Source organism: Mustelus asterias, chromosome 4, assembly GCF_964213995.1.
Source record: "Mustelus asterias chromosome 4, sMusAst1.hap1.1, whole genome shotgun sequence".
Lineage (NCBI taxonomy): Eukaryota > Metazoa > Chordata > Chondrichthyes > Carcharhiniformes > Triakidae > Mustelus > Mustelus asterias.
In genome coordinates this window covers 109,057,416-109,075,629 of record NC_135804.1, presented here as the reverse complement: position 1 = coordinate 109,075,629, position 18,214 = coordinate 109,057,416, and the positions used below count along the sequence as shown (strand labels likewise).

The 18,214-nt window shown below is 44.3% G+C and overlaps 1 protein-coding gene across 1 annotated transcript in view; it reads left to right on the top strand.

The window, feature by feature from the left end:
* The window catches only part of LOC144492372 (fibrous sheath-interacting protein 2-like), a 42,466-nt gene that overhangs the window by 13,313 nt on the left and 10,939 nt on the right, over positions 1–18,214 (top strand). The window contains exons 5-7 of the mRNA XM_078210370.1: positions 58–188; positions 9,448–9,580; positions 10,412–10,522. Of these exons, the coding sequence (XP_078066496.1) occupies positions 58–188; positions 9,448–9,580; positions 10,412–10,522 (375 nt within the window). The remainder of the gene's footprint in view (positions 1–57; positions 189–9,447; positions 9,581–10,411; positions 10,523–18,214) is intronic.

The following is an 18,214-nucleotide window of genomic DNA, read 5'->3' as shown; positions in this document are numbered from 1 at the left end:
TTGTTTTGTGAACTTGCTGGAGAATAGAAAATAACTACATTTGTTTTGATTCACAAGCGACTACTTGCAAAGCAATTGCTTTGTCTTCAAGATCAAGGTGTTGCGCAGGGGGTAAACCTTTCTGACCTACAAGAATGGCTCTCAAATGAATCCAAGAAAAATATAAGCAAAAAGGCTCTGAGGGACAGGTAAGATAACTTGCATAGTTTCTTTGACCGCAGAATATTCTTAGAAGCATTCAGAATAAGCTTAATTTCTGCGACATGTGGACTCCAACTACCCTATTCATTTGAAGTGCAGAACTGTTGGTGAGGGGTTGATGGGATTGTACTGTATCTAGTACTTAGGTAGATAAAAATCCTCTTTTTTTTTGAGGTAATATTTAACATTCTTTAAATTACTGATTCATGTGATGAACAAATGGGAGTGAAAGACGATTGAGGAAGGGGACTTGAATTGCAGATGAGGATGTCATAGACAGAAGGAGGAGCTGAGGAAGGAGTGGAAGCACAGACAGAAATGGTTGATGACGGGGACTGAGATTGTGGGGAGCAAAGGCATGGAAATTTTCAAGTGGAGGCCAGGAAACATCGAATTGGAAAAGATTTCAAAATATTACCACTGTGTGGGTGTGATTCAATTAGTCTTGATTTATTTGAGGAAAGAATGTCACTCAGTGCCCAGCGTTTGGATCTGGTGGTTGATGGGTAATAAATGTTGGCCGAGCCAGCGACAGCCACATTCAGTGAATGGTTACATTTTAAAAATGTGGGAGGATGGAGGGAGGTGGTGGGTGAGTAGTCTATGGTGTCTTTTTCACCCTGAACTGAATTTAAAATGCCATATGCTCTCCATCATGAGGACTACCTATTTTCCCCTCTCTAACATTTGGCTGAATTTTACCATCCCCTGGGTGGATGAATCAAGTAAGAAGTCTCACAACACCAGGTTAAAGTTTTTGGTGTTGTGAGACTTCTTACTGTGTTCACCCCAGTCCAACGCCGGCATCTCCACATCATGGCTGAATCAAGGCAGGGGCTTGTAAAATAGCATGAAATGCTGTTTGAACACTTGCCAATATTATCCTGCCCACTGCAGGGGAAATCTGAGTGGCAGGTTGAGTTACAGATTGGCTGCTTGTTCCATGAAGGTGAAAAGCTGATTTGCATAATTAAGCACCCTGTTGGCACAGGACCTGAGATATTTATTTACAAGGCCATTGCTGTATGGCAGCAGTGTCCTGACAACTTACATATGCAAAGAAAAATGGCTCAACCTATGACACATCCTCAGCATCACATTGAAAGTCAGATTCACCAATGAAGCAGTCCTTTCAAGGGCAAATGCACTGAACAACCTAGTGTTAATCACATGAATAAGGCTTTGCTACATTGGACATGTGCACAGGAATAAAGGTGGCTCCATCTCAAGGATCTAAGAACATAGAAACTAGAAGCAGGTGTAGGCCATTCAGCCTTCAAGCCTCTTTGACATTCATTTTGATCATGGCTGATCCCACCTTTCCTCCCATATCCCTTGATCCCCTCGGAGCCAAATCCAATTTCTTCTTGGCCTCAAATACTTTCTGTGGTAGTGAATTCCACAGATTCACCACTCTATGGGTGGATAAATTTCTCCTACATCTATTCTAAAAGGTTTACCTCATCCTCAAACTATGACCCCAATTCTGGACTCTCCCACCAGTCTGAATCTATCCTGTCTAACCCTGTTAGAATTTTATAAGTTTCTATGAGACCCTCTCTCACTTTTCTAAACTCCAGTGAATATAATCCTAACTGACTAGTCTCTCCTCATATGACAGACCTGCCATCCCAGGAATTAGCCTGGTAAACCTCTATAACAAGGATATCCTTCCTCAGATAAGGACACCAAAACTGCGCACAATACTCTAGGTGTGGCCTCACTAACACCTGATACAATTGCAGTAAAATATCTCCCTCCACTCAAATCCTCTCGCTATGAAGGCCAACATACCATTTGCCGCCTTTACTGCCTGCTGTACCTGCGTGCTTACTTTCAACAACTGATGCATGAGGACACCAAGATCTCTCTGAGTATCCACCGCTCTCAATTTATACCCACTCAAATAATAATCTGCCTTCCTATTATTGCTGCCGAAGTGGATAACCTCACATTTATCCACATTGTACTGCATCTGCCATGCATATGCCCACTCACTCAGCCTGTCCAAATAACGCTGAAGCAACTCTGCATCCCCCTCACAGATCGCCCTTCCACCCAACTTTATATCATCTACAAAATCTGGAGATAATACATTTAGTTCCCTCTTCCAAATCATTAATATATAATGTGAACAGTTGGGATCCTAGCACAGATCCCCGCGGTACCCCACTAGTCACTACCTGCCAATTGGAAGAAGACCCATTTATCCCAACTCTTTGCTTCCAAGATATGCTATATGGGGAGGTAGGCCCTACTAAGAGACAAGCTTGGCCTCCATAGCTCTGATTCAAGGATATGTCAAAACACCCCCAAGAAAACACAGACCACAAGAATTAAGAGCAGGAGCAGGCAAATTTGCCTGCTCCGCCATTCAATAGATCATGGCCTCAACTCTACTTTCCTGTCTGCGCACTATAACTCTTGACTTCCTTGACATGAAACCATCAGAAGTAATCAGGATAAGTGGGAAACTCTAGCTGAAAACTGATGCAAATGGAAACATCAGCTGTGGGCAAAGTTGCTGCCATGACAACCTGTGATCTGAAGTTCGAAAGCAATGCCAGCTCTGCAAATAAGATGTCAGCAAAGATCATCCAAAACAACAGGCAAGGGGCAACTTGTGTGTAGCACTTGTGGCAGACTTTATGATTCCAGAATCAGCTCGTTCAGCCATCAAAAATAAAGTGAAGCAGATGATTGCATCTAATCTCACCAAAGTTCTGAGACTGCATTCTCATCATCTCTTGCAGATGGAAGCAAGATAGCTGCCATTAAATGGAGCCCCAAAACTTTGCTGACGGTGATGTACCTCCTGCCACTCTCTTGGATGCAGCCTGTCCACGATGGTCTGGGGTGCCATAGATCCCTACTGTACCATACAGAAGGGCCACGGACTGGGAAGCCTCACGGCCCCAGCGATTCCCCCGGAAGGCTTTCCCCTCCAATTGACAGGGTCTTCTGCCTCTCGGTATGACCCATTTTTTTAATTTAACAGCTCTTCAAAGCTTGAGGTCTTCTGCCTGTTGCAGCAACTTCTGGTGACATTGCTGAGGCTTTGGAGTTGCTGGCTTTCTAGTTGGACCAAAAGCATCTGGAGCCAATTCAGCAACTTTGATTGGCCAACAACGAGGTTGTACTCCAGGGAAATCACCAAACTGGTCTCACTGCATGCTAGTGTGGGTCGGGACTCTCTTTCTGACCTAGCATTGGCCAAGTGTTTCCCTCTCTGCTTCTACTTCAACCCTTCTGCTGCTGTTGTCCTCATGCATGCTTGTCACTTCTAGAACTGACTGTTTGTTTTAATGATCCCCTCATTCAACCTGTAAACTTATGTAACCTCATCCAAAATTTTGTCATCCATATCCTTTCCAACATCAATTCTGACTCGTTCGTCCTCAGTGACGTATATTAGTTCAGTATCATCCTTTTTGTTTTTTGCCAGCCCCTATCACTCTTTAGCAGTACAATTGATGCCTCTCCAAACTTTCTATTCCATTGACTGTCTTTTGTGAAACCAACCCAGGTCTCCATACCCCACCACTGGTAACCAAGCCCATTTCTCCAAAGTCTCATGTTTTCTAATTCCTTCCCTAAATCCCAAAAATGGTGCAGAACCAAATAAGGAGATTGCCAAAGCTGCAAATTGTTATTATAGTTATCAAAAAAAATGATCGTTAATTTTTTGCTGTTAATGTTGGTGTAATTCTCTGAGTCGAACTCCTAGGTTTAAGAAGTTAATGCCAAAGAAGCACTGCAACTTTTAATTTGATTTGATTTATTATTGTCACATGTATTAGCATACAGTGAAAAGTATTGTTTCTTGCACACTATACAGACAGAGCATACCGTTCATAGAGAAGGAAACGAGAGAGTGCAGTATCTAGTGTTACAGTCATAGCTAGGGTGCAGAGAGTTTAAAAAAGTTAGAATGAAGTTTGAGAAGCATAGAATGAGAGTAAAAGATAGAATTAGAAGGTATGCTGGGCACAGTTTGCAGAATGTCGCCTCGCTCCAGCGCCATCCTGGGTTAGGAAGGGAAGTTTCTCACTCTTAAGGTTCTCATTCTTAATTTGCTCTTACTGATTCTCTGCGGCACTTACCTGTGTCTCCACACAGTGAGGGCGCAACCAGGCTTGGCTATTATTAGAACTTATTTGCCATCTGAATTAAGTCACTTTACATTGACTCAAGGCAATTTTGTGTTGTGGGTTGGTCCGGCAACAATTGGGGTGAGATTGGCTCAAAATAATATCCACTATCACAAGGCATTCATCTGGGCTCGGTTCATACCCAGTGTTTGAAGGTGAAAGAAAATCTGTTCAAAAATTTAAAAGACAAGGAATAACAACTGAAGCTGCGTGTTAGAAATTCTAGTCTAAATTTTCAATTTGGTGTTATTGTAGCATTGGCGATAATCTATTCAAAATCGTGCTGATCAGAAAATCTCGGCTTCTAAATCTGAAATGTGGATTCCATTCAAGCATATATACCCATAATATGCATGTTTATCGTTGGCAGAAACTTGTTAAAATAGGAATATCTTTTCTTACAATGTATAGCAGCAGGATAAAAGGCCACGTAAGAAAACCGAAGAAAGATTCAATTTCTATATCCACTTGGCATCAAAAGATCTGGGAACAGACTGGACGGGGCCTTTGCTAAATGACTTCAATTTTTTGCAACTGTCGAATATCAATTTGATGTGGCAATCCACTTAGGATAAATACAGCACCCAGTAATTAAAGCATTTCTGTCTCCAGTCCTGCACTGTATCTGTTAACTGTAAAGTCATTAAATTAATTGATATCATAACCTACAAGTCAGGATATTTGGGTGAGGACCTCTAAGTCAGGGTCAAATGGGGGCCCACATCATGAGCAGGCATAAGCACTGGTTTTCCCTGAGCAGGTGAATTAGTGGCCAGAGGTACACTTGCTGTCCAATTAAGGATGATGAGAGAGGCCAATAAGAGGCCGTTGCAGATAAGGGTGACAGAGTGCACCTCCAACTTGTGGTGCCTCTGAGCAACTTTTAAAATGTTTACCGTAAAACTTGGCCACAGTGAGCAGGCTCCCATTCTGCAGTCGGAGCCCTTCCAAAGGACAACCTAAAATCAAAGCTGTGACCAGGTAGGCTGTGAGGCCTGAGAGCATCCTGAAGATCCTGGCCACCACTCTTCCACTGTGAGACTTCCTCCAGGTGCCATGTTTCTGATGCCAGCTGGCATCTGATAATAGGTTTCATTGACTTTTAAATTATTCTAACAAGCTACCGGCTGAGGGATGAGACAATCCTCCTATATTATTTTTATTCTCAGTCTGTCTCTGCCTTCTTAACCTTCGTAAGAAGTCTCACAACACCAGGTTAAAGTCCAACAGGTTTATTTGGTAGCAAATACCATAAGCTTTCGGAGCAATGCTCCTTCGTCAGATGGAGTGGTCTCTGTTCTCAAACAGGGCACAGACACAGAAATCAAATTACAGAATACTGATTAGAATGCAAATCTCTACAGCCAGCCAGCTCTTAAATGTACAGACAATGTGGGTGGAGGGAGCATTCAACACAGGTTAAAGAGATGTGTATTGTCTCCAGACAGTACAGCTTGTGAAATTGTGCAAGTCCAGGCAAGCTGTGGGGGTTACTGATAATGTGACATAAATCCAACATCCCGGTTTAGACCGTCCTCATGTGTGTGGAACTTGGCTATCAGTTTCTGCTCAGTGACTCTGCGCTGTCGTGTGTCGTGAAGGCCGCCTTGGAGAACGCTTACCTGAAGATCCAAGGCTGAATGCCCGTGACTGCTGAAGTGCTCCCCCACAGGAAGAGAACAGTCTTGCCTGGTGATTGTCGAGCGGTGTTCATTCATCCGTTGTCGTAGCGTCTGCATGGTTTCCCCAATGTACCATGCCTCGGGACATCCTTTCTTGCAGCGTATCAGGTAGACAACGTTGGCCGAGTTGCAAGAGTAGGTACCGTGTACCTGGTAGATGGTGTTCTCACGTGAGATGATGGCATCCGTGTTGATGATCCGGCACGTCTTGCAGAGGTTGCTGTGGCAGGGTTGTGTGGTGTCGTGGTCACTGTTCTCCCGAAGGCTGGGTAGTTTGCCGCGGACAATGGTCTGTTTGAGGTTGCGTGGTTGTTTGAAGGCAAGAAGTGGGGGTGTGGGGATGGCCTTGGCGAGATGTTCGTCTTCATCAATGACATGTTGAAGGCTCCGGAGGAGATGCCGTAGCTTCTCCGCTCCGGGGAAGTACTGGATGACGAAGGGTACTCTGTCCACCGTGTCCCGTGTTTGTCTTCTGAGGAGGTCGGTGTGGTTTTTCGCTGTGGCGCGTCGGAACTGTTGATTGATGAGTCGAGCGCCATATCCTGTTCTTATGAGGGCATCTTTCAGCGTCTGGAGGTGTCTGTTGCGATCCTCCTCATCCGAGCAGATCCTGTGTATTCGGAAGGCTTGTCCGTAGGGGATGGCTTCTTTTACATGTTTAGGGTGGAAGCTGGAGAAGTGGAGCATCATGAGGTTATCCGTGGGCTTGCGGTACAGTGAGGTGCTGAGGTGACCGTCCTTAATGGAGATGCGTGTGTCCAAGAATGCAACCGATTCCGGAGAGTAGTCCATGGTGAGTCTGATGGTGGGATGGAACTTGTTGATGTCATCATATAGTTGTTTCAGTGATTGCTCACCATGACTCCAAAGGAAGAAAATGTCATCGATGTATCTAGTGTATAGCATCGGTTGAAGGTCCTGTGCGGTGAAGAAGTCTTGTTCGATCCTGTGCATGAAGATGTTGGCATATTGAGGTGCGAATTTTGTCCCCATGGCTGTTCCGTGTGTCTGGATGAAGAACTGGTTGTTGAAGGTGAAGATATTGTGATCCAGGATGAAGCGGATGAGTTGTAAAATTGCATCTGGAAACTGGCAGTTGACGGCATTGAGTACTGAGGCCGTTGCAGCAATGCCATCATCGTGGGGGATGCTGGTGTAGAGTGCCGAGACATCCAAGGCCATCCCCACACCCCCACTTCTTGCCTTCAAACAACCACGCAACCTCAAACAGACCATTGTCCGCAGCAAACTACCCAGCCTTCGGGAGAACAGTGACCACGACACCACACAACCCTGCCACAGCAACCTCTGCAAGACGTACCGGATCATCAACACGGATGCCATCATCTCACGTGAGAACACCATCTACCAGGTACACGGTACCTACTCTTGCAACTCGGCCAACGTTGTCTACCTGATATGCTGCAAGAAAGGATGTCCCGAGGCATGGTACATTGGGGAAACCATGCAGACGCTACGACAACGGATGAATGAACACCACTCGACAATCACCAGGCAAGACTGTTCTCTTCCTGTGGGGGAGCACTTCAGCAGTCACGGGCATTCAGCCTTGGATCTTCAGGTAAGTGTTCTCCAAGGCGGCCTTCACGACACACGACAGCGCAGAGTCACTGAGCAGAAACTGATAGCCAAGTTCCGCACACATGAGGACGGTCTAAACCGGGATGTTGGATTTATGTCACATTATCAGTAACCCCCACAGCTTGCCTAGACTTGCACAATTTCACAAGCTGTACTGTCTGGAGACAATACACATCTCTTTAACCTGTGTTGAATGCTCCCTCCACCCACATTGTCTGTACATTTAAGAGCTGGCTGGCTGTAGAGATTTGCATTCTAATCAGTATTCTGTAATTTGATTTCTGTGTCTGTGCCCTGTTTGAGAACAGAGACCACTCCATCTGACGAAGGAGCATTGCTCCGAAAGCTTATGGTATTTGCTACCAAATAAACCTGTTGGACTTTAACCTGGTGTTGTGAGACTTCTTACTGTGCTTACCCCAGTCCAACGCCGGCATCTCCACATCATTCTTAACCTTCCTCAGAGACTCCAGCCTCTCTGTGACCTGAGGACTTTCTTCCTTGCTCGTGTTTGAGCTCTAGGATTCCTAGTACATGGTAAGGATTGAAGGTTCACCACCCCACCACCAGTGACAGATCTCTTGGTGTTGTTATGGCTATGTTTCTCCTGTAAATACAAAGCTTCATTCAGTACTCAACCCCCCCACCTCCAGCATTATGCCACACTTCCCCCATCCATCTTCACTCCTGTGAACCATAGGGATGTTCCCAGCTTTTAGCACGCCTGACCCTTTGATGGATCCAGGGCTTCTGATCTTTTCTCCATGGGAAAAAATGTGTTCTGAGACTCCCTTATTCCTACACCCATGGGTGTAACTAAGAATGGGTACCCTTCCTCAGTTCTCCACACTGAACCTTGCTGCATGCAGAGGATCATTGACCCTTTTCTAGCACTGTATCCACGTATGTAAGACCAAGTCGTTCCCACTAACCTCAGCTGCCACCACTACCCAGGCCTTCTTGGTGAGGCGGGGTGGCCTCCTCCTGTATCAGGATGTCCCTCCTGGCAATCACTGCCTCCACAAGAGTGTGTGGACAGTCACCTGAGAATAGGGGGGCTTGCTGCCCATCTGAAGTACCTTCTCACCTTGGTGCTGCTGCCTCCATGGTGTAGGTTCCCTCTGCTTTCTCTGCTTTTGGCGGCCTTGGCAACCACCTTTAATCATCCCACCAGGCTGCCATTGGATTTGGTGTCCATCATGTTTCTGGTCCCACTGACCTCACAGATCCTCTCCGGGCGCGTTTCATGCTGGCCGACACTTAAGTGGCCAGCCAGCATAATGTTATAATGTTCCTTTATTGATCGAGTACAGAATCGGGAAACGTGGCCGCTTCCGGTCCTGCCCACTGTGCATGCATGTCACACGTAAAATACCCGCCCATGGCTTCATGTCTCACTCCAACAGCACATAATATAGGTTAATACTTCAGCAGAATACTGAGGGAGTGCTACATTGTCAGAGATGCTATCTTGTGGATGGGAAGTTAAATAAATTAATGCCCTGTCTGATTGTTTAGGCAAACAGAAAAGATTCCATGATACTGGCTGAAGAAGTTCAGGGAAATGCTCCTGGTATAAGACAATAGAAATCCCCTGATAAACATAATCAAACAGATTAATTGGCCATTTATCTTATTACTGTTTGGAGAACTTTGCTATGCACAATTTGGTGGCCTTATGTTTTGTATATTGCAACAGTAACTACACTTAAGAAAGTATTTTACTAACTGTGAAATACTTTGGGGATGTCTTGAGTTAATAATTAGTACATCTTAAGATAAAAAAACTTAATGTATGTCTTTTCCAAAAGGTATTTCAACATGATTCAAACTGAAGAAAAGATCAAAAACTTGATAAAAGAGCAGAAATGTTGTGCTGTTTTAGCAGACTCGAGCAAAGATAGTCAGAAGGCTAAGGAATTGGTACACCAAATTCAGCAAGAGGTGCGCAGAGAAAATATCCATCTTTCCAGACTTGCTTTAAAAAGATGTAAAAAGAATAATGTATATTGGATCAAATTATGCCTGTATTTTGGCAGCACAATGGTGGAAAGCAGTGCAAAATTAGCAGTCCAATGACCTTGTCCGGTGACAAAAGTCCAGAGACTTTTAAGAATCAATACCAAACACCAGGAATCATCATGCTAGAAAATATATGGGGAGGGAAGTATGGGCTCCCTAGTTGGTAGGGCAAGAAGTAGAGGGAGAGGTTATCCTTTTATATGATGAGATTCCCCACAAAGAGAATCTTTATTTTTTTAAGAGAATGTAAACAAAAATTGTACTGATTTTATCAAGTAAATTTCATCAATGTCCTGAATCTTTTGGTCCACCATGGAATAAAACAGCTATCAACATCGAGCTTGTTATTAACTCTGTCTGCCTTTGCAGAGATTAAAGGAGGACACAAGTGCACATATTTAAGGCACAGCAATCTAGTGCAGATTATAGGAGGGTTTCATTGCTACAATCTTGGTCCCATTGTCATGGCATCAACTACAGAACAGTGGTAATCAACTACTGTTAAAGCAGATTGTTTGAGGGAGTGACTGAACCCAGGCAAATATCTGTGGCTGACCCAGATTCATATACAATTTAACTTATTAATACTATAGTTTTTATTTAAACAAATTAGCTCATCCTCATCAAGATGCAATCTTCCACCTTTGCCTATTTGCCACATTTGTGTTGCTGAATCAGAAATGAGCAAGTGCAACAGGTACAAACAAATTACCATTAAATAATTAAGATTTTCTGTTTTATGGTGTTAATCAGGAATTGAATATGAAGGAGAGATCAGTTTTAATGCGACTTGAAGAAGATGTGAAGAGTGAATTTAATCTGGAAAAGAGAAGAAGGAAAGCAAAGGAAGAGAGGGCTAGAAAGGTATGTTTTCACTGGATACATTTTTTTGAGATGCTGCACTCTTAAAGGTGACAATATGAGTTTAAGGACTTAAAGGAGTCAACATGGATATGAACACTTCTCCATAATAAAAACTGAAAATGTTGGAAATATTCAGCCGATCAGGCAACATCTGTGGAAAAAAAAACATAGTTAACCCTCATCCAATCTTTCCTTCAAACTAAAATTTGCCAGTCCTGGCAATATCCTCTTAAATCTCCTTTGTACCCAGTCACATCCTCCCTGTAATATAGTGACCAGAACTATTTACAGTACTCTAGCTCTGGCCTAACTTGTATTCTACATAGTCCTAGTATAACCTCCCTACTCATGTAAACTATGCTTTGGCTAATAAAAAAATCCAATATTTCTTCTTAACTCTTCTACCTGTCCTACTAAAAACTGTGAGCTATGGGTATGTTCTCCAAGGTTCCTCTTTTTCTCCACATTTCTCAGTATCCTATAATTTATTGTGTATTCACATACCTTGTTTGCTCTCCTCAAATGCATTACCTCACACTTTTCTACCCACCTGATCTGTCCATTGATATCTTCGTGCAGTCTACAGGCTTCTTTCTCACTGTCAACTACATAGCTAATTATTATATCATCTGCAAACTTCTTAATAATGCCTCTTATATTTAAGTTGTTATCATTTATATACTAACTAGTGTGACCAACTCTGGGCAAAAAAAATGGGCGCTTCACCATGGAGATATTGACTAGACTTTGAGAGACCTGGCTGTGAGACCTTAGGAAGGGGGGCTGGTTGATACTTGAGAGACCATAAGAACAGAACAGGGAATAGATTCTTGCTTCATCCATGATACTAACACAGCAGCTGGGAGACCTGTCCAAGTCTGATAATGCTGTCTCAGATCCAACATTTCAGGCACCCACTGAAAAGCCTCAAACATAAATAATCAACCTGCTGAGGGCAATGCAGGCGCAAATACAAACCCTACGGAGACCAAAAAAATTCAGGTCAAATTGCATCCTGGAAAGACCTGATCTAGGAAAGGGAAGAAAGGCCAAGTTACAGCACAGTCCGGGAAAATCCGTGATAGTTGGTCACTCAGACCACGAAAACAATGGACCTACTATTGAACCCTGTGGAACCCCACTGGAAACAGCTTTCCTGTCACAAAAGCACCAGCCAACCATTACCTTTTGTTTCCTGCCACGAGCCAATTTTGTATCCAACTTATCACTTCCCTTTTGATTCCATGAGTTTGTACTTTTCTAACCAGTCCTTAATATATGGAACCTTGTTAAAAGGCTTGTTCCCTTCATCAACCTTGTTACCTCCTCAAGACATTTAAATAACATAGTTAGACACAACCTTTCTTTAACAAATCCACATTGGCTGTCTTCCATTAATTTGTGTTGATCTAAACAAGAACTTCCTCCAGTAATCTTCCCACCACTAAGATTAGGATGACTGGCCTGTAATTATTCTATCTCTCTCTTGCTCCCTTGCCAAACAAAAGTACCATATTAGCACCTGCCACATAATCCTTTGGCACTGCATCCTGCAGCTAGAGAGGATTGAAAAATACTGGTCAGAATCTCTGCTTTTTCTAGCTTCTCTTAACAGCCTGGAAGACATTTCATCCAGGCCTGGTAATTTAGCCACTTTCAAAGATGTGAAAACCCTTAATATTTCCTTGCTCACTATGTTTATCTCATCTATTGTTTTAGATTCCTCCTTAACTACATAACTGCATCATCCTCTTTTTTTGTGAAGTAAATGACAAGTTGCTCTTGCTATTTTTTATGATGTGGAGATGCCGGCGTTGGGGTGGGCACAGTAAGAAGTCTCACAACACCGTGTTAAAGTCCAACAAGTTTATTTGGAATCCCGAGCTTTCGGAGCACTGCTCCTTTATCAGGTGCATGGAGGTAGGTTCACAAACATGGCATATATAGGCAAAAGCACAATTGCAAAATAATTACAGATTGGAATGTGAAAAATGGTTGGAATGCGAGTCTTTACAGGTAATCAAGTCTTTATGAACAGTGTGCATGGAGAGAGGGATAATCACAGTTTAAAGAGGTGTGAGTTGTCCTGCAGAATTGCTGAGCAGAAACTGATAGCCAAGTTTTGCATGCATGAGGACGGCCTCAAATGGGATCTTGAGTTCATGCCACACTACATGTAACCCCCACCATGCTGCCTGGGTTTGCAAAATCCTAATAACTGTCCTGGCTTCAGACAATTCACACCTTTTTAACCGGTGATTATCCCTCTTTCCATGTACACTGTTTGTACAAGACCTAATTACCTGTAAGGACTCGCATTCCAACCATTCTTCACATTCCAATCTGTAATTATCTTGCAATTGTGTCTTTGCCTATATATGCCGTGTTTGTGAGCCTACCTCTCCACACACCTGATGAAGGAGCAGTGCTCCGAAAGCTTGCAATTCCAAATAAACCTGTTGGACTTTAACCTGGTGTTGTGAGACTTCTTACTGTATTCTTTTTAAAGCAATGTTTCAGTAATAGCTGTGATAACATATTTCCAAGTGTCCATCTGTGCACTCAGCTCACCCACCTTATTCACTGGAGTCCTTGCATTTACCATTAAGCACTACCAAGCTCCTTTATTGTCTATTTCTTTGCCTTTGTTTTCTCTGCTTTCCAACTTGTTCACTAACTTACTAATCATGGACTTGGCTCTGCTGTAATTTCCAAAGGAACTATTGCCATTTCCAATGTTTAGTGCCGTACACTCTGCAGGTAAAGAATTTTCTGCAAATGTGCACTAATGAATCTGGTGGGTGAGAAGAGGGCAGGGTTTCCTCTCCTCCACCAACAGTAGCAATGGTGCTGACAGATCTTACTTTTATTTCTTTTTGTCATCTCCATGTTTAGAATGTACAATTTCATGAAATGTGCTGCCAGTGCACAGCAAAATTATTTCTATCACATAATGGAATTTTAAAACTGTTTTATATTGGAAAGATGCCAATTTGGCAGACCCGTTGAAACTAACTCACAGACTCTTGGCGGCCGGGGGGAGGGGGGGGTGGGGGTTGGTGGTCATGAACCTCCAGTTGAAAACCTCTGCATTACGTAACCTTTACACTTTAAGTGCTACTGTCACTCTTGCAATGTAAGGAAATGTGACAGTTTATTTATCCACAGCAAGGTCCCAGAAACAACAAAGAGAATATGTAACCAAATAATGGGCTGAAACAGGACCTCTCATCTTGTTAGCCAATCAGTTAAACTTTTTCTGCATCCTTCAGCTTGTAAGGCAACATGGCATCAGAGATCTCAAGACTAACAGTATATCTACTTACCCAATGAGATTTAAGAATTGAGAAAGAAACCGAGGAATGACTGAGGAGGATGGTGCATTAGAGCGGGTTAATTGGAGTCAAATCAAACACAGTAAAATAATTAAAGTGAGGGGAAGAAAGATTCAATTTAAAAACATGATAAAAGGAACAGAAAAGTAAGAAAAATATTTTAAATAATAAGACATTGACTTTTTTATATCTAGAACAACAATTTATCACCTGAAGGATTGGGACTTCAAAGTTCAAATTGTTTAACTTCCGAGTCAGAGAGGTTGATTGGCAATGTATTGACAATTATCATGTCATTAAGAAGGTGCTTATGCTATTTATTACCAAACTACAATTTTGATGGCACTTTTAAAGGGTTATTAACATGGAAATCAAGTAAGTTCAAACAAATAACGGAAGTAAAATGGGAGATGTGGTTAATGGAAAGAAAAAGTCAGAGCTGCATAAGTCAATCTGAAAGTTTTAGAGATTCACAACTCCTGGAATATCCCTTAATCCCCAAAGATGATGCCTCATTTGCACCTGATTAATTTCATTATAGTAATAAGAGTACCATTAACACGTCATTATTTTTTTCAGCAAAGTCTGGCCCAAACTGTTTTCATAGTGGGCAGAATTTTACACAGCCTGGGTGGGCACCCAACCCGAAGCACGTGAAATAGCTAGTGATGACATCAGACATGCATCCCGATGTTATTGCATATCCATACGATAATTCGGTCGGCGGGTGCAGGCACGGATCAGTAGTGCGCCCAGCCATCTGCTCCAGTGAGCACGATGTACCCTCCCCACTGTGCACTACCAAACAATGCACTATTGCCCACTGATGTGCCAGTATCTGCGCTGGCGCTTGATGCTCAGAAGGGGTGTGCCACAGGTGCAATCTTCCATTGTCACCTGCTCTGGTGTCAATGGAAGGTCGTCGGCCTCCCGGCTGGCTTAGGTGGATGGCTCACATGAAAGATGAAAACAATCGTTCAGTACTATTAGTCATATCAGACAGTCAATTTCAACCACATGATGCCCAATGTGATTGGTATCAATGACATTACATTGGCTCACTGATTGGTGCATCACTGAAGCCCTTATGAGGGATGAGATGGCCAATATTTTATTTCTCACTCAGCCTGTCATGCTTCAGCCCACTGGGCTCTTACCTTCCTCAGAGGCCAGTCTCTCCTTGACCTAATGATCTCCCTTCCCGCTTGCACTCAAGTTCCAGGGCTCCCAGCTCATGACTGGTGAGGATCGCCAGGTTAAGTACCCACCACCAGTGGCAGTTCCCTCCTTGTTGTCATAGTTTATTGAGCACTCAACTTTCCAACTTCAGTGAGATACCATGCTCTGCAGATCACCCCTGAGAGGCTTGAGAACATTCCTATCCCTTTGGACTCCGGACCCTTTGATGATCCTAGGGCTTCAGACCTTTTCTCCAGCATTGTGATATACATGTGTTCTGAGACTCCCTGAATCCCACACGCTCAATTGCAGCCAAGAACAGGCACATTTCCTCAGTTTTCCACACTCACCCTTGCCTTACGCAGAAGGTCATTGAACCTATTCTACTACTGAATCCATGTGCGGTGGGTAGACAAGTTCATGCCCACTGACCTCAGCTGCCACCTATGCTTAGGCTTTCTTGGTGAGTTGGGCTGACTTTGTCCTTCCTTCCCTTGGCATGAGGATGTGCCTCCACAAGGACTCGCAGACTATCATTGGAGAAACAGGGGACATGCTGCCCACCCGAACTTCTCTCCCACCTGGTGTGCCTTCCTACTGTGTCCATTCATTCCTTCTTCTGGCTTTTCCGTTGTCTTCAATTGTCTCTGGAAGGCACCTTTAAACTTCACGCCAGGCCACCACTGGCATTAGCGCCTGCTGTGTGTCCACCCCCACTGACCCAATGCAGTTGCGATTCACGCTGGCTACCACTTAAGTGGCCAAGCAATGTGATATTACGATCTTCAATTGATCTCAGGTGGTATCAGAGTATACGGCGGCTTTCGTTTCTGCCTGCCGTGCAGCATGTCACACAATTCAGGCCAGTGATATCGGTTGAAGGATAAGTATTGGCAGGACACCAAGGGAAGCTCCACCGTGCTTTGCTGAATAGTGTCATGGGATATTTTGTATCCAGCTGAGAAGGCAGTTGTGATCATGGTTTCACATCTCATTCAAAAGACAGTGGGTGCGATGGCAGATGAGGCGAATCGGTTTCGTATCCTCCCAGCACTGTTCTGCCAGCGAGATTGCCTTCGCAGCAATTTACATAACACTGACAAGAGTTAAAACCTCTTACCTGCTCCCGCACGGCTGCTTCTGACCTCCCAGAATTTTTCTTCTTGCTGGTGAGATGTCATGCAGGCAAGAATCACTACAGGTCTCCACCAGTGGAGATAAAGTGCCATGCCATGCTGGGGAATCGGAGGCTTTTGAAGACCCAATGTGGTTGAGGGCATGGCCAGATGTGCTCATCGAGCAGTGCCAGACTGGCAGTGCCCAGTTGGGCACCATAAGTGTGCCAGAGCAGTGCCAATGGGGTGGTGCCTGAGTGGGGGTGGGGCTTGAGTGGGGGCTGGGGTATGACAGGGTTTATGCACAGTGATGGGGTGGTCACAACCAGGGGTAGCTATGAAGTGGGTAGCTATGCAAGGGAGGTTGGCTATGTAAAGTGGGGGCTTGCAAAGGGGACCTATGCAAGGGGGTGGTTGGCAGGACGTAGATCGGCATGGCGGGGTGGTCAGCGAGGGGGCGATGGAGGGATGTTAGCTATGCAAGGGGGGGTGGTTATGCAGGATGCGGGGAGGGTGGGGGGGTGGCGTGATGAGGGTGGGGGGGTGGCGTGATGAGGGTGGGGGGGTGGCGTGATGAGGGTGGGGGCATTTCGGGAGTCCGCCAGAGGACTCATCGGGCGGGTCCTGATGCTCAGATGTCAGCAAACTATCAGCTGCCGATGATGAATGGCGGGGGGGGTCTGATGTCTGTGGCGGGGGTAGGAAGAACTCTCCCAGTTCAGTTAGGGACAGGGGCACCCTGATGGCGCCCGAGGGCTCTGCAGCTGGCTTCCCTGGTGTAGTTCAGCTCCACCCCACCACCCCTGCCAGCACAAATCTCCCAGCTGTCAGAACAACTGACAAGAGTGTGGAAAGATTGCAGTCCCAAACTTGCCCAAAAAAACGACTTGAAACACTCCTGTTTTCAGATTTTTATGACATTTGGAATTTTTTGGGAAGATTCTGCTCAGCGTATCTGACAGTGCAGCACTCCCATCAGTACTTCATGTAAGTATCAGTCTGAATTATGTGCTCAAGTTGGGCTTGACCCCATTACTTTAAGTCAGAGGTGAGAACTTTGCCACTGAACAAAAGCATTGAATGAGAAAAATTATTTACTATCTAACTGTTCACAAAAAAAGTGTGACCAAATATTTTGACAAAATAAAGTAATATTTGTGAATGGAAAGTATTTCACGTTAGTTTTAAATATTCACCAATTGAACTCACCTGTGAGTTTGTACATTTGAGTCAAAATCAGTTGTAATCTTCGCAGAGTTAAAGAGTTACTGGGTGAATGGATATGTTAATAGACTATGATATCAATGATCGAATAGTGCCAACAGCAGTTAGATGACCAAGGGGATCTAAGAAAACAAGGTACCAAATAAACTGTCTTGAATACCATGTGCCTAGTATGAGATCTTTGTAAATCGTTCTTAATAAATCATTTGAAATAAAACTATCTCGACTATCTCAAGTCCATTTTGGGCAAGAGGTCAGCGAGTGGACTGCCTAGAAGCCTCGGCCAAACCAGTATCCGAGGTCACCATCGCAGACGCCAGATCGGCCTTCTTGAAAGTTAACCCACAGAAAGTGACTGGCCCAGATGGGGTACCCAGAAAAGTACTCCGATCTTACGTGGACCAGCTGGCGGGGGTATTCACAGACATCTTTAACCTCCTGTTACACTGATCTGAGATCCCACCTGCTTTAAGAAGATGACTATCATCCCTATGCCAAAGAAAAGGCACGCAGCGTGGCTAATGACTTTTGCCCAGTGGCTCTGACATCCATCATTATTAAGTGCTTCGAAAGGCTAGTCATGGAATGTATCAACTGCCGAATCCCAGATTGCCTGGATCCACTACAGTTTGCCTAGCACCGCAACAAGTCCACAGCTGATGCCATCTCCCTGGCCCTCCACTCAATCCTGGAACACCTGGATACAAGGACACTTATGTCAGACACCTATTTATTGACTGCAGCTCAGCCTTCAACAGCATTATCCCAACAAAACTCATCTCCAAACGCTTGGCTCCTCCCTCTACAACTGGATCCTAGACTTCCCTAACCCACAGACC